At 40.7% G+C, this 12,887-nt stretch overlaps 1 protein-coding gene across 8 annotated transcripts in view; it reads left to right on the plus strand.

Annotated features, from left to right (window-relative positions):
• Positions 1–12,887, plus strand: part of Dgki (diacylglycerol kinase iota) — a 441,511-nt gene that overhangs the window by 388,059 nt on the left and 40,565 nt on the right. For all 8 annotated transcript variants that reach the window (XM_032906753.1, XM_032906748.1, XM_032906750.1 and 5 more), the window contains one exon: positions 4,057–4,082. In XM_032906753.1, coding sequence (XP_032762644.1) covers positions 4,057–4,082 — 26 coding nt within the window. The remainder of the gene's footprint in view (positions 1–4,056; positions 4,083–12,887) is intronic.

Genomic DNA, 12,887 nt, shown 5'->3' on the forward strand with positions numbered 1-12,887 from the left:
CACTGCATTCCTTTCTAGACTTCTCAAAGGCTCTGTTTCTCTCCCAACTCACCACTCCATTCTGTTCTCACTTTTTCCATGTTCGACTGTCAAGCAGATTGAGTAACTGTTCTTAACTTCTCCATATCCTCATGTCTTTGGTATGTCCCGCTGACACTTCTTGTTTCCTTTGTCCTTTTGTGAATCCACGGTAGCTTTTTGATTGTGATATTTTCACTGGGTAAGTTCTTTCCAGAACTTCTGGTTTGGGGTGGCTAACTGCAGGAAGACAGACTTTGAGCTGTTTGTTTACAGACCCGTTTTTATTTGCACTCTCTTCTGGAATCTGGTCTAACATGTCAAGATCAGGACATCCCAGCTCAGACTGGGACTGGATCTGTGGAATACGATGTCACTGTGTCCCATCAATGTCACGACTGTTCTCCTGAAGCCCAGTCCAGCTTTTACTGTATTTGGTGGCTCTTCTTCATCCATGGCTATTTCTCTTATACACAGCTAGATTACTGAGCGATGTTTTTATTGGTTTCCACGCTCCCTGTTATTTTTCATGGGTTCCAAGGAGAACTGGAAAACAGACATTTTTATTCTTGCTTCTTGACAAGGAAGTTTCACAGTGACCTCTGAGCTTATCTTCTCTCTGCTCTCTTTAGATCATTCAGAAATAGAAACCAGAAAATGTGGCTTTCAAACATTTTTTTTTGTATTTATTTTAGAAAGTAAATTCCAGACACGTGAAAATAGATTTATAGGCTCCATATGGAACGGCCCCAACTCCCCCAGTCATGGGTTTTCTCATCCTTTAGGTGACAGCAGTACTGAGTTATTGATGTCTCTGATAACGTCTAGGAAGTCTATGAAACTTCGGTTCTGGCTGTTTTATGTACCCATTGCTTCTGTCTAGAATTTTTCTCTCACTTACTTAATGAGCTCTTATTAATTCCCTAAGGCTGGGCCAAATGGTTTTGACCTTCAGAGTTCGTTTTATTCTTGAGGGATATGATTGATCCCTCTGCCCTGTTACCCTTGAACTTAATACACATTTTTCTTATTGTGCATTTCACTTGGTTATAAGCATTGGGTTTTTTCCTATTATATCAGTAAGTTATAAGTAGTTTTTTATTTTTCACTGGAGTATGACTCTTGTGATATTGTCCTTTGTTTTTTCATCACTTCATGTGGGACAGTCTTTTGGGACCTTGCTGCATACATTAAACCCAATGAATTAAAAGATTCCAGCACAAATGATAATAATTTAGTTTAATAAAAGAACAACAGGGGTTGGGGATTTAGCTCAGTGGTAGAGCGCTTGCTGGGTTCCGTCCCCAGCTCTGAAAAAAAGAACCAAAAAAAAAAGAACAACAATTCTTAAATGCAGTCTTTGAATTCTTATTTGTTTTTTGCCATTGTTTTTTTTTTTCAATTTCCCAAATTTGAATGAAATAAGAATGTCAATAGCACCTACAAGGTCATAGAGCATAGCAAAATCTTATGAATTTTGTAGATCATAATAATAAAGTCTGGTAATCAAGAAAATATGGAAGAGAACTCTACCCAGTTGAGTGAGTTGATGTTAGTAAGAGTTCATCGTGTGAAGTGGCACTTACTTCTAAGAGTGTGCATATGGAAGGACAAAGAACAAGTTCTGGCCAAGTCTCTCAGGACAGTGGGGATAGCGAGGAGCTTTCCTCTGTGCCTCAGCTGCCAGGCTCCGCTGTCAGGAAGATAATCTCTTCCTGACATTCAACCTCTATTTTAAAAACAACTGCTTCTATTGCTCATTGCAGGACATTTCTTCTCTTCTGAGCTGAGTTCTGTGAAACCCCGCTCCCAGCCTTCGTGGATGACGTCCGTGTCTCAATAGTATAATCTAGTGACATTTCGCAGTGAAAGGTGAAATTCCGAGTGAGGGTTGAAATGCTCCATTTGTCTTCAAATTCCACAAGTCCGGGAGTGTGGGATACATCCAGGCACAGAAACGTCACATGACTAATGTGTGCAGAACACTCTGATAGTTCATCCTCGCTGCCTGGACAGACTTCAGAATGCATCCCCTTGGGACTTCCACAAAGCCATCTGGACTATCTCAGATTTAGTATTAAATGCTTTGCAGAAAGGCAGCAAAGAATGGGCCTCAAGGGCTCCCATCTTGAGACACGCAGGAGGCTACGGGCATGGGTTTCTCTTTGTTCTCATTCTTTACCAGAAATAAATTGTAAATATGTGTTTGTTTACTTTACATAAAAATAAATCAGAATGAAGATGTTCTTTTGTTGAGAGCACATCTCTCATGCCCCCAGAACCTTCATCAGCACAAGTTATTTCCAATCTACGTTCTTCTTTGAAATCAACTTTTAATTCCATTTTACCTTTGGTTCCACATCTTCCCTGCTTAGTATTTTCCCTGCTAAAACAGATATGGGTATCTCTTCTGCCGCATGACCTGGGTATCTTTTGTGTCTAAGGGTGCTCATTCCAAGGCCCCTCTTCTCCTAGAGAGCTCAGAAGCAGACTGTTCTCCTCAAGGTCATTCGAAGGTGATAAGCTCACTCCCGAAGAGCTTTTGATTGTGTCTGATTCCGAATATCAGAATGGTGGTACTGAAACGCACTCAGTTTAGCCAATGTAAAGCAGGAGCCCTCTTTTTCTAACTAAGATGTGTTTCCACATTGCTAGGGGACAGTAACCTACAAAGACCAGTGTGAGGACAGTACAAAGTCTGGGAACTTTTAGAGGCACATAAATCGGTTTCAACAGGGGAGGCCAAGCGTTTCTCGGGTAATGATGGCTTAGGGACATGTCAGTCCCTGCTTATCATCATTCCGGTTTATTTGCCTCTTGGATACTCATTTTTCCCACCAAATCTTGACTCTGTGTTTCTTGTGCCAAATTCTACCTGAAAAGGCTCATGAGGCTGAAATGGGTTAACGGTTTGCACTAGTTGATGTTCAGATTTTCTACGCATGCAGCCACTGCTGTGTACTCATACTAAAAGTGATATCGCTCATCAGTCAGATCAAGGACAACTGAGTCATGCATCCTCAAGTCCTTTAACACTGCTCCAACAACTAGTACATCTTTAAATACACCCCCCACCCCTTTATTCACACCACCGCCAGTGTCAACAGAGGGAGAATATTTTTATGGTTGACATGATATTCATTCCATTTGATAGCTGACTGTGATAATTAGTGCTAAGCTGACAGGTGATATAGGAAAGTTATTGATTTATTAGATTTGTGAGACCCCAGTGGTTTTTGGTCCTATCCTGATTTTTATCTGTTTGGAGATGCTAGGCCGTCACATGGAAGCTTAAACTCATGCAAACATTAAATCCCATGAAGAGTTTCAGAAACAGGAAAATGATGATAATTATGAATTCATTTTCTTTATTTTCTTTTACTTCTGTTACATTTTTAAAATGACTGAGCATGGCCCTTTGTGTATTAAATCCAGTGCATATTTGATTCCTGGCATTTGTCCTAGGTGTTAGGCCTTGGGCATTAGGTTTCACTTGATAACAGAGTTCAATGAATTTTCATTCTTCCACAATGCATCCAGACTTAACTAATTTGTTGCAGCCCTGAGGCATTATGCTTAAGCTGCTGACATTTAATAACCCATAATACTCCACCAATCTAGATAATATGGAAGTGATGCTGATTAGAATCTGCCTTTTAACAAGGACGTTAGTTATACCTATATACAGAGTTTCTCTTTAACTTTATAAAGATTTATTTATTTTGATTTACATGCCCCAGTGTTTTGCCTGTATGTGTGTGTGTGCATCATGTGTGTGACTGGTACGCCATGGAGGCCATAGCAGGTATCAGATCCTCTGGAACTGGGTTTAAGGATGGCAGTGAGCCACCAAGTAGATGCTGGGAACCAAACCTGGGTTCTCTGCAAGAATAGCACGTGCTCTTAACCTCTGAACCATCGTCTTTCCAGCCCCACCTTAGCTGAATTCTCACTACATAATTCCTATAGCATTAGGGGTACTTATTGTTGTCATTATCATATATAAATTATTTATCATGTTTGTATTATTTTTTATAGGTCACCAGTCTCTTCGGAAGATCATGGTAAGAATATGTCTTTTTTTATCCTAAATTCTGCACTCAAAATTCGTCCCTGGTCCTTATAGCACAATGTCATAGTAGGTCATTGTTTAAAAAGTGTCTCTAAGATGTTGACCCTTAGCATTTTAGTGTGAAACGTCTCAAACAGTTCTAAAAGCATGAGGCTGTTTCATACCTAGTATTATTTTCATATTTGTTTTGTAAGCATTCTGGTTGACAAGCATTACGAAGTTTAATATCTTCTACCTGGTCTCTGTCCGCCATCACAAATGTCTCGTAACTTTTGAGGTGAGCATTATTTTCTGCCAGTCAGATTTTCACATCGAAAATGAGGAGATGTTACAGGAGAGATCATCCAAGTCTGACGGGACTTTGGTGAGGCCACATCTCTGTGTTGGCAGAGTCCTTTGCTGTTTACTCAGTGCCGTGAATTATTCTTACTTTAACAGACAGCTGTGTCACTCAAAGGGCAAAAACATCTGATTATGTCATTTCTAATTTTTGTTCACTTATTCCATAGTCACTCAGAATTGCTTGGTGTCAGTGACGGGTCCATCGGAACATGTTTCTCAAGCATCTGTAATCAGCCTTTGCTGCTGACTTGTTGGTGTCCCTCTTGGACGTTGAGATTGCCCCATAACCGTAACCCACACCTTTGGATTACCCCTTTCCAGTTCACCGTATGTGTATAGCAGATCTCACATACAGGATGACCACTTTGCAACAGACCAAAGCTTGTTGGCCTTCAGACACCATATTTTAAAGCAAGCGCTACTGGGCTCTAAGGATGGACTCTCCATCTTCCTCTGGTGCTTATTGTTTTATCGGCCATCTTTTCCCATCCTCCTGTCAATAGCCCGCACTTCAGGCATATGACTCTATCTAATTTCTGGATCACTTGCATTTTCTGCATCCCCTGCTTTCACTCTTGCTGTCCCCAGAAGGAAATGACTCTTGATTCTTGTCATGTAACGGTTTCTGCCCACTCTTCCTCATCTTCCCTGAAAGCTCTCTGATCCACTTGTTATGCCATATATTTTCCTGAGCTTAACACACTAGTCTGATTCTTTCCTTAGACTGATGGCTCCTCAGACTGCCAATTTCTTTGATACAGTGTCCGACAAAAAGCAAACATTAAAAATGTATTTATTAAGTGAGTGAATTAAGGAAACGGAGAGGGAGTTTTAGGCTGTCTCTCCTGCTGCTACATTATGAAATCTGTCCTAATATTAGAATGAGGTTGTAACATGCTCTCTGTAGAATTGTAGGGAAAATTATGTTCAAGGCCCATTAAGTCAGAATTAGGTAATCAACCACCTAATGGTAAACCATTATTGCATGCTACTGCTATTGTTGCTGGTATGAATATGGCTTGGATTGTATATTTATAAGTCCTTCAGCTTCCGTGTCCAAGTGATAAATTTGAAATATGCGTTTGCCCTTATTTTGAACTATTTTTACCCTTAATAACCTCTGGCTGCTTTTGTCTTTTTAGGCTTAAGAGTAAATCCTCTATTCACAAGGGGGAGGAGATTCTAAATCCAACTTCCACAATCCACTAGGACTTCTTCAGGAGTCAGGAGAGATCTCTAGGCGTATGTCAGGGCCCTTTGAAGCTTTGGAAAGTGATCCCTCACCAAAAAACCTTGCTCTTGGAGTTAAGAGCATTTTAACAACTATTACATGTGATTAGTTGAGGAACTGCTCTGCAAAATAGATGAGTCTAATACTTTGGTGAATTCAAAGGTGCGCTGTATATTTATGCCTCTTTGTCTCCTGTAACTTCTAAAGTTTAATCACGCATGCTGATTTACCCACGCTGCCTCACTGTGCACCATCTACTGGTCTGTGCATCCTCAGGGAAACATTTGTACATGCTTCTTTACTAGTATGATGTTCTGTGTGGCACAGTATGTTGCCTTACATTTATATATGTTAGGGATTGATATTTACTGTGGCCATCATGAAACATCTTCAGTGTCACACCACCACTCTCGTATAACCTTTGCATGTTGTAATGGCACTGCGATGCCTCTGGGAGAGAGGTGAATCACATTTCCCCGCTTTATTCTAAAAGAACTGAGGCATGTCGGCAAATGGGATGTGAAACCAGAATGTAAAACTCTATGCCTCTCAGTTTTCTGTTTTGTTCTCTTTCCATCAGCAATCCTATTTCCTTCAGTAACAGCTGCTGCCTTTGGCTATTTCAGAAACAAAATTCATTCTTGCAGAAATCTAACTCAGAAAGCCCCACAACCCTGGCATTTCCCTTCCTTACAAGCTCCCTTCAGAGTACTCTTGAGCACAGCAACCCCGCCCCTTCTCTCTCAGTCTGTCTGTTGTGCAATGGGGCTCCTCTGTTCTGTGTGTCCCCTGGATAGTTGTGAACTGAAATGGAGAGTCATCTGCAGAAATGGCCTTGCAGTTTTCTTACAGGCACAGAAATAACTTGTTCTTATGTTCTTCCATCCAGGCAGTGTTCCAGGATGTGTAGGTTGGCTGACGTTTGCCCCACAGAGCACAGAGGTTGAGATGTTGGCATTTGCACGCAACCCCAGAGGCAGAGGCAGAGAAGTCACAGATTGGGGGCCAGTACAGAGAATCTAATGAGTCGTTTTGTCCAAACAAATGAACAAACAAAACTAAAACCAACCTAAAAAAATAAACAGAGGAACTAGGAAAAGTTAAAAGATACAGTGGTTACTGGGGAGAAATGTGCCCTTTTTTGAGTTTATCTACAAACAATAACTCTTCACTGGAAACCTTTTATTTTTGTATCAGATCCAAGGAAAAGCAAAATGCTTAATACATAATTTGACTTGAAGTCCCCAAGTAAAGAATGGGTTCAGGATTGAATGAATGGTCATATAAGCTTGCCAACACCAGGCATAGATGGCACATATATTATTTTTATGCTCATAACAGAGTGTTCTGACTTTGAGAATAGAAGATAAAGTGTATCAAGTACTTACTCAGAACTGTGTTGTCGCACTGTAACTGCGTTACTTCGTTTCGTTGTTAATAGATAACAGCCTACAGGGCATGTATCTCCCTAACTTTATAGCTTGGGGAATAAGTCCTGAAATAAATGGCTTGATACCACATAGCTACTAAACGGTTGAGTCAATTTTGTCCTAGATTCAATATCCAAGCTATCCTCTCTTTGACTCACCACATTATTGGGAAAACAAAGAAATGATTGTCAGCATTAAGGTAAAATTGACAGAATTATTGAGAAGGGAAAAAAATTCCTTCCCTCTAACAAGAGTTTATTTACTGCTGTGTAAGTAATTTCTTTTTAATGACAAAAGAAAACTGAATAAAAAAAATAACAACTTCTCCCTCCTGCTGGGAATGATTTGTCCCTGTAGAAAAGTGAAATACCGATGTTACATTTTCTCATAATTAGTTAGCTGAGTGAAACCGAAGCTTCAGGGCAGCCTGCCATGTGCGTCTCCGGGGGAACATTATGTTTTAATGCAACATCTGGAAGCTGGAGCCCCACTCCCTGTCAGAAGATAAGCTTGGCAGTGATTGATGGCCCTGTCCTCCGAGTCCCCTCTCCCTTTAGGGCCTCACACTTCATCATGTCCACCACTCTTGGGATCACCTCCTCCTGCCCAGGCAGCTTCTCCAGCTCTAAGCTCTTGGATTCTTTGTGCTCTTAGCATGTTGATTTTCCAAGCCTCTCAGAATGCTGTTCTGACAGCCACCATCTGTGTGAGCACACATAGGACATTTTCCAACGAGTGTCTTGGTATAGAAGGGGGAAGAGTCTTTGCCAGCTGTATATCTGACAGAACTAATATCCAGAATATATAAAGAGCTAAACAACAACAACAACAAAATTTTAAAAGAAAGAATGAATTGACCTATTTAAAAAGTGGACCTGGAACCCGAACAGAAAATTTTCAAAAGAATAGTGCATGGAAAAAGCATCACTAGACACTTTTAAAAGAACATCAATAAACTCTTGATTCTCCAGCAGCATCTAAGTGTGCATCACACACACATACACACACACACACTACATGCACACATATGCACACATGCACAGACACACACATTACATATACACACATGCACACTACATACACACATTACATACACACACATGTACACTACATACACACAGATACACACAGAGAGACAGACCCACACAAACAATACATACACACACATAAGACACTCACACAGAGATAGACTCACAATATACACACACACACATACACTACATACACACATACACACACAGAGATAGACACATACACACACAGAGATAGACACATACACACACAGACACACATACACAGACACACACAAGACACTCACACAGAGATAGACTCACACACATACACAGACACACACACGTACACTACATACACAAACATACACACACAGAGATAGACACATACACACACAGACAGACACACATACACAGACACACACACAAGACACTCTAACAGAGACAGACACACACGCATACACACACAGAGATGGATACACACAGAGACAGACACAGACACATGCGCACACACACACACACACACACACACACACACACACACACACACACCCTCCTGAACACTCATCAGTCATGGGTCTCATCATGTCTGTGGTCACTTTTCTCGCCACAGTAAATAGCAAACATGGATGGCAGTGACCATTCTGAGAAACGTAATGGCCATGGTCACACACGTCACGTCTGTGAGTCAGGCTTGGCGTTGACTGTATTTTATAGTATCCTCCATAACATACCCTATGATAGGTACAAGAACTCTTCAGGGATATCAGAATCCATCCCTTGACAAGTCAATTTTCTGGGTTTTATTTTTTGTTTTCAGCTTTACACTTATTATTTCCTGTGGATGTGGGTGTGTGCATGCACGTGGGCCCATCTGCACAAGTGGAGGCCAATGACAACTTGTAGGAGTCAGTTTTTTCCTCTACTATGTGGGTTCCAGGGGCTGAGCTCAGGGTGTCAAGCTGGACCCTAGGGGTCTCTACCTTCTGGGCCATCTCATCAGTCCTTAGCTCAGTCTTCTCCTCTCTCTCTGTACATGTGACGCTGTGAGTGATCGCAGGGCCTCTGTGTATTCTAGGCAGATAGCCTACCACTAAGTTGTGTTCCTCTTCCTCACTTGTTGCTTCTTGCTTTACCCAGGTTGGCCTTGGGTAAAGACCAAACTGCCTCTACAGCTCAGGTAGGCATGGAACTACAGTCCTCCTGTCTTAGTCTCCTGAATACCTAGGATTCTAGAGCTATGCTATTAGGTTTGATCACTGTTCTAATGTAAACATATATTTGTATAGTAAGATAGATAATATGTATAGAATCCGGCTTCTCACTTCAAATGATAACTAAAGGGACTATTGTGAACCTTTTTCCGGTCAATAACATAAAGCACATGTAAGTTGAGAGTCTCAGGTCATCTGCTTTCGGACGGCATTAGTCCCCCTGTCTTTCAGAAGTAATTGCATTCGCCTCTGTGTCAGCACGTCCTCATTTCTTTATTTTACTACATGCATGCATGCTACCCCACATGTGAATTTATGCGTGGTTGTACAGACATGTGTGTGTGTCCAGTTTTACCTGTCTGAATGCATTTATACAATAGGTTTAGAACGTATCTACTCACTAGTACCTCCCGTCAGCTCTTTCTAGTGCTCTCCTGTTTCTCTCCCAACTTTCTCCATATTGTTATTAATATAATTACTAAAGTATCCTGAGGGCTGGACACAGGTATGTGAGTTTGCAGCCATCCAGTGAGGTATGTACAACATAACAGCAGTCGTGTTCCCAAAGTAGAGTGACCCCCCACCTCAGCAGCCATCAACCAACGGCAGCTCCTCTGATAAGGGTGGGAACTTTGGCCCCTGCCCTATCAGTGATGGTTTACTTCTGGCTTAGTCTCCTGCTGGCCTTGTGTAGGTAACTGCAACCGCTGTGAGTTCTGTGCAACCTCCATGTAGGCACCAGAAAACGATAGTCAAAGCTTTCCTTCCTCAGCTCCTTCTGGCGTCCTCTAGTGTTTCAGCATTTCAATGGCATTGTCTTAGTCAGGTGGTATATAGCCTCAGCTGTTTGGGTGTAGGGAGAGGTCATTCAACTCGTAGACTCAGCTACAGTGATAAGCACCTCCATTGATCCACTCAGAAAATGCTTGAAATGAATGGAGTAAAAATAAATTGCCAGTCTGATGGTGGTGTGCCATTGTGTCTTGTGATGGAACATATTTGTGTTCTGAATTTACACACTGGTAGAGCATCTTTTCATGCATTTAAAGGCCACTTATGTTTGTTCGTCCATGAAGCGGTTCGTTTTGTTGTTGGACAAACTTTTTCCCCCTTGGGTTATCTGTTTCTTAATAGTTCCATGAACATGTTTTTGTGGGTCACAAATACATTTTTCCTTCTCTCTGTTATAAATTTTCTTCAGCTTGTGGGTTACATTCCTAAAGCTCCCTTGAGTTTCATCCTGACGACAGATGGTTCATGATTTTAAAATATCTCATATTATTAGTATTTTCCTGTAGTTGATGTCTTTGGGATGTTTAAAGGAATTTTTTTTTTTTCGAAACAAAGTTAGCATGAGAGTTTGTGCCTAGTCTTACTATAACTTCTTACGCTATGTTTGGTTGGTATCCCTGGGAGGACTGCACTTTTCAGAAGGAAAGTGAAGGAGCAGTGGATCCAGAGAAATGGGGAGTTGGGGGCTAACTGGGAGACCCAGAGGGAGCAGAGTCTATGGTCAGGATGCATTATATGAAAGAAAAATAAAAACGTTACATGAACAAAAAGTTATTTACATCATAATAATCAAAGGGCATGGTTATCATGGAATACTTTTTACTGATCACAAATAATTATTGGTACCATAAATTCTATTGGGTATTTCATACATGACTATATATATCATTTTCATACCTTCCTCCACCCATACAACTTCTCCAGTATCCTCTTCTACTCTCTCTGAAATTCATAACCTTTTCTTTCTTTGTTTTATATATACACATATATACATATATATGTTGTTATATATATTGTTATATTTACACATATATACATATAAATATACATAGATATATGTATACACATGTGCATAATGTATGCATACATATGCATATATGTGTGTGCATATATACATATGCATGCACACACATATATAATGAATAAAACCTGATGAATCTGTTTACTTGTATGCGTTTAGAGATGACCACGTAGAGTGACATAACCTATCGAAAGACTCATGCTTGAAGAAGACTGAAGCTCTTTCCCTGCATCTACTAATTGCCTGTAGATCTCCATTTGGGAGTTTGGCCTTGTAGGAGCTCACCCATCGATGCTGGCGTGTCAGCGCTGTCTTGTACGTGTCTCGTTTAGGTGACTATATGGTTGAGATTGTATGGGAGCAGAAGGCATTACATCTCACAACACAGGACACAGGGCCTGGTCCTCTGACTCTTACAATCCTTCTGTCCCTTCTGTGATCTTCCTTTAGTCTCAGGGCTGTGTCGTAGAAATATCAATTGGGGTTGAGCATTCCATGATCAGTTTTCATCTCCAGGTTGAACAGTTGTGGGTTTTCTGTAATGGTCTCCATCTGTTGCAAAGAGAAATGTTTTTGATGAGGAGTGAAGGTTAAACTCAACTGTGGGTATAAGGATGAATATTTAGAAGGCATTTAGAAATTGTCCTGGTTTGGGAACGTTGCAGGAGCAGGTTTTTCTCTAGGGTTCACAATCTCTGTGGCCACAGGGAGTTGGCTGGGTTTTCAGTACCAGGCCTGAATTTCTTTATGTTTAGTGGATTTTAAGTCTAATTGGATGGCTTTTGGTTAGTCACAAGAGAAAAATGCCAATATTGTAATAGATTTTCTCATTTGTTTTATTGATCAATATTTCTGTTACTTTTTAAAAGATTTATTTATATTTTGTATATAATTATTTTGTCTTCATGAATTTATGCACACCACATGCAAGCCCCATACTTGTCAGAGGATAACAGAGAGCGTTTGATCCTGTGGAACTGGCCTTACAGATGGTTGTGAGTTGCCACGTGAGTGCTGGGAGCTGAGCCTTGGTCTTCTACAAGAAATATCGACTCTTCACTCCTGAGCCATTCCTCCAACCCAGCATGATTGTTCTTACACAAAAACCACATTGTTTCTATTTGTTTTGAGTCTAGGTCTTAATGTCTGATAGAGGATAAACTCATACATTTGTTCTCGCTCAGAGTGTCTTAGTCACAAGGGCCTTTTTGTTTAAATAAAAATTAAAAGCAGTTTGCCATATTAAAATTAATGAATATTATTATCAAATAGTATTAAAATTTTATGAATAGTTTGGAGAGACGGTTTGGCTTGGTAGTTAAGAGTGAGAACCTGAGATAGGATCCCAGAGCCCACATCCCATGGATCACGCTGTATGCAACTTCAGATTCAGATCACCTTTTGGTTTTCACAGTCACCTGAATAAAAGTCTCTCTCTCACATGCACACACACACACACACACACACACACACACACACACACACACACACACACTCTCTCTCTCTCTCTCTCACACACACACACATCTCTCACTCACTCTCTCTCTCACACACACACATACCTTTCTCTCTCTCTCTCTCTCTCTCTCACACACACACACACACACACACACACACAACATACATCTCTCTCACACACAAACAAGCCACACACACAAATGAAAAAAACTTCAATTTTTATGCCTATTCCATGAGATTAGATATAAGTATGGACAAGATTAATGTCTTTAGGGGAAAAAAAGCCTTCAATTCCAGAG

This window comes from Rattus rattus, chromosome 6 (assembly GCF_011064425.1).
Source record: "Rattus rattus isolate New Zealand chromosome 6, Rrattus_CSIRO_v1, whole genome shotgun sequence".
In the NCBI taxonomy this organism is placed as follows: Eukaryota; Metazoa; Chordata; class Mammalia; order Rodentia; family Muridae; genus Rattus; species Rattus rattus.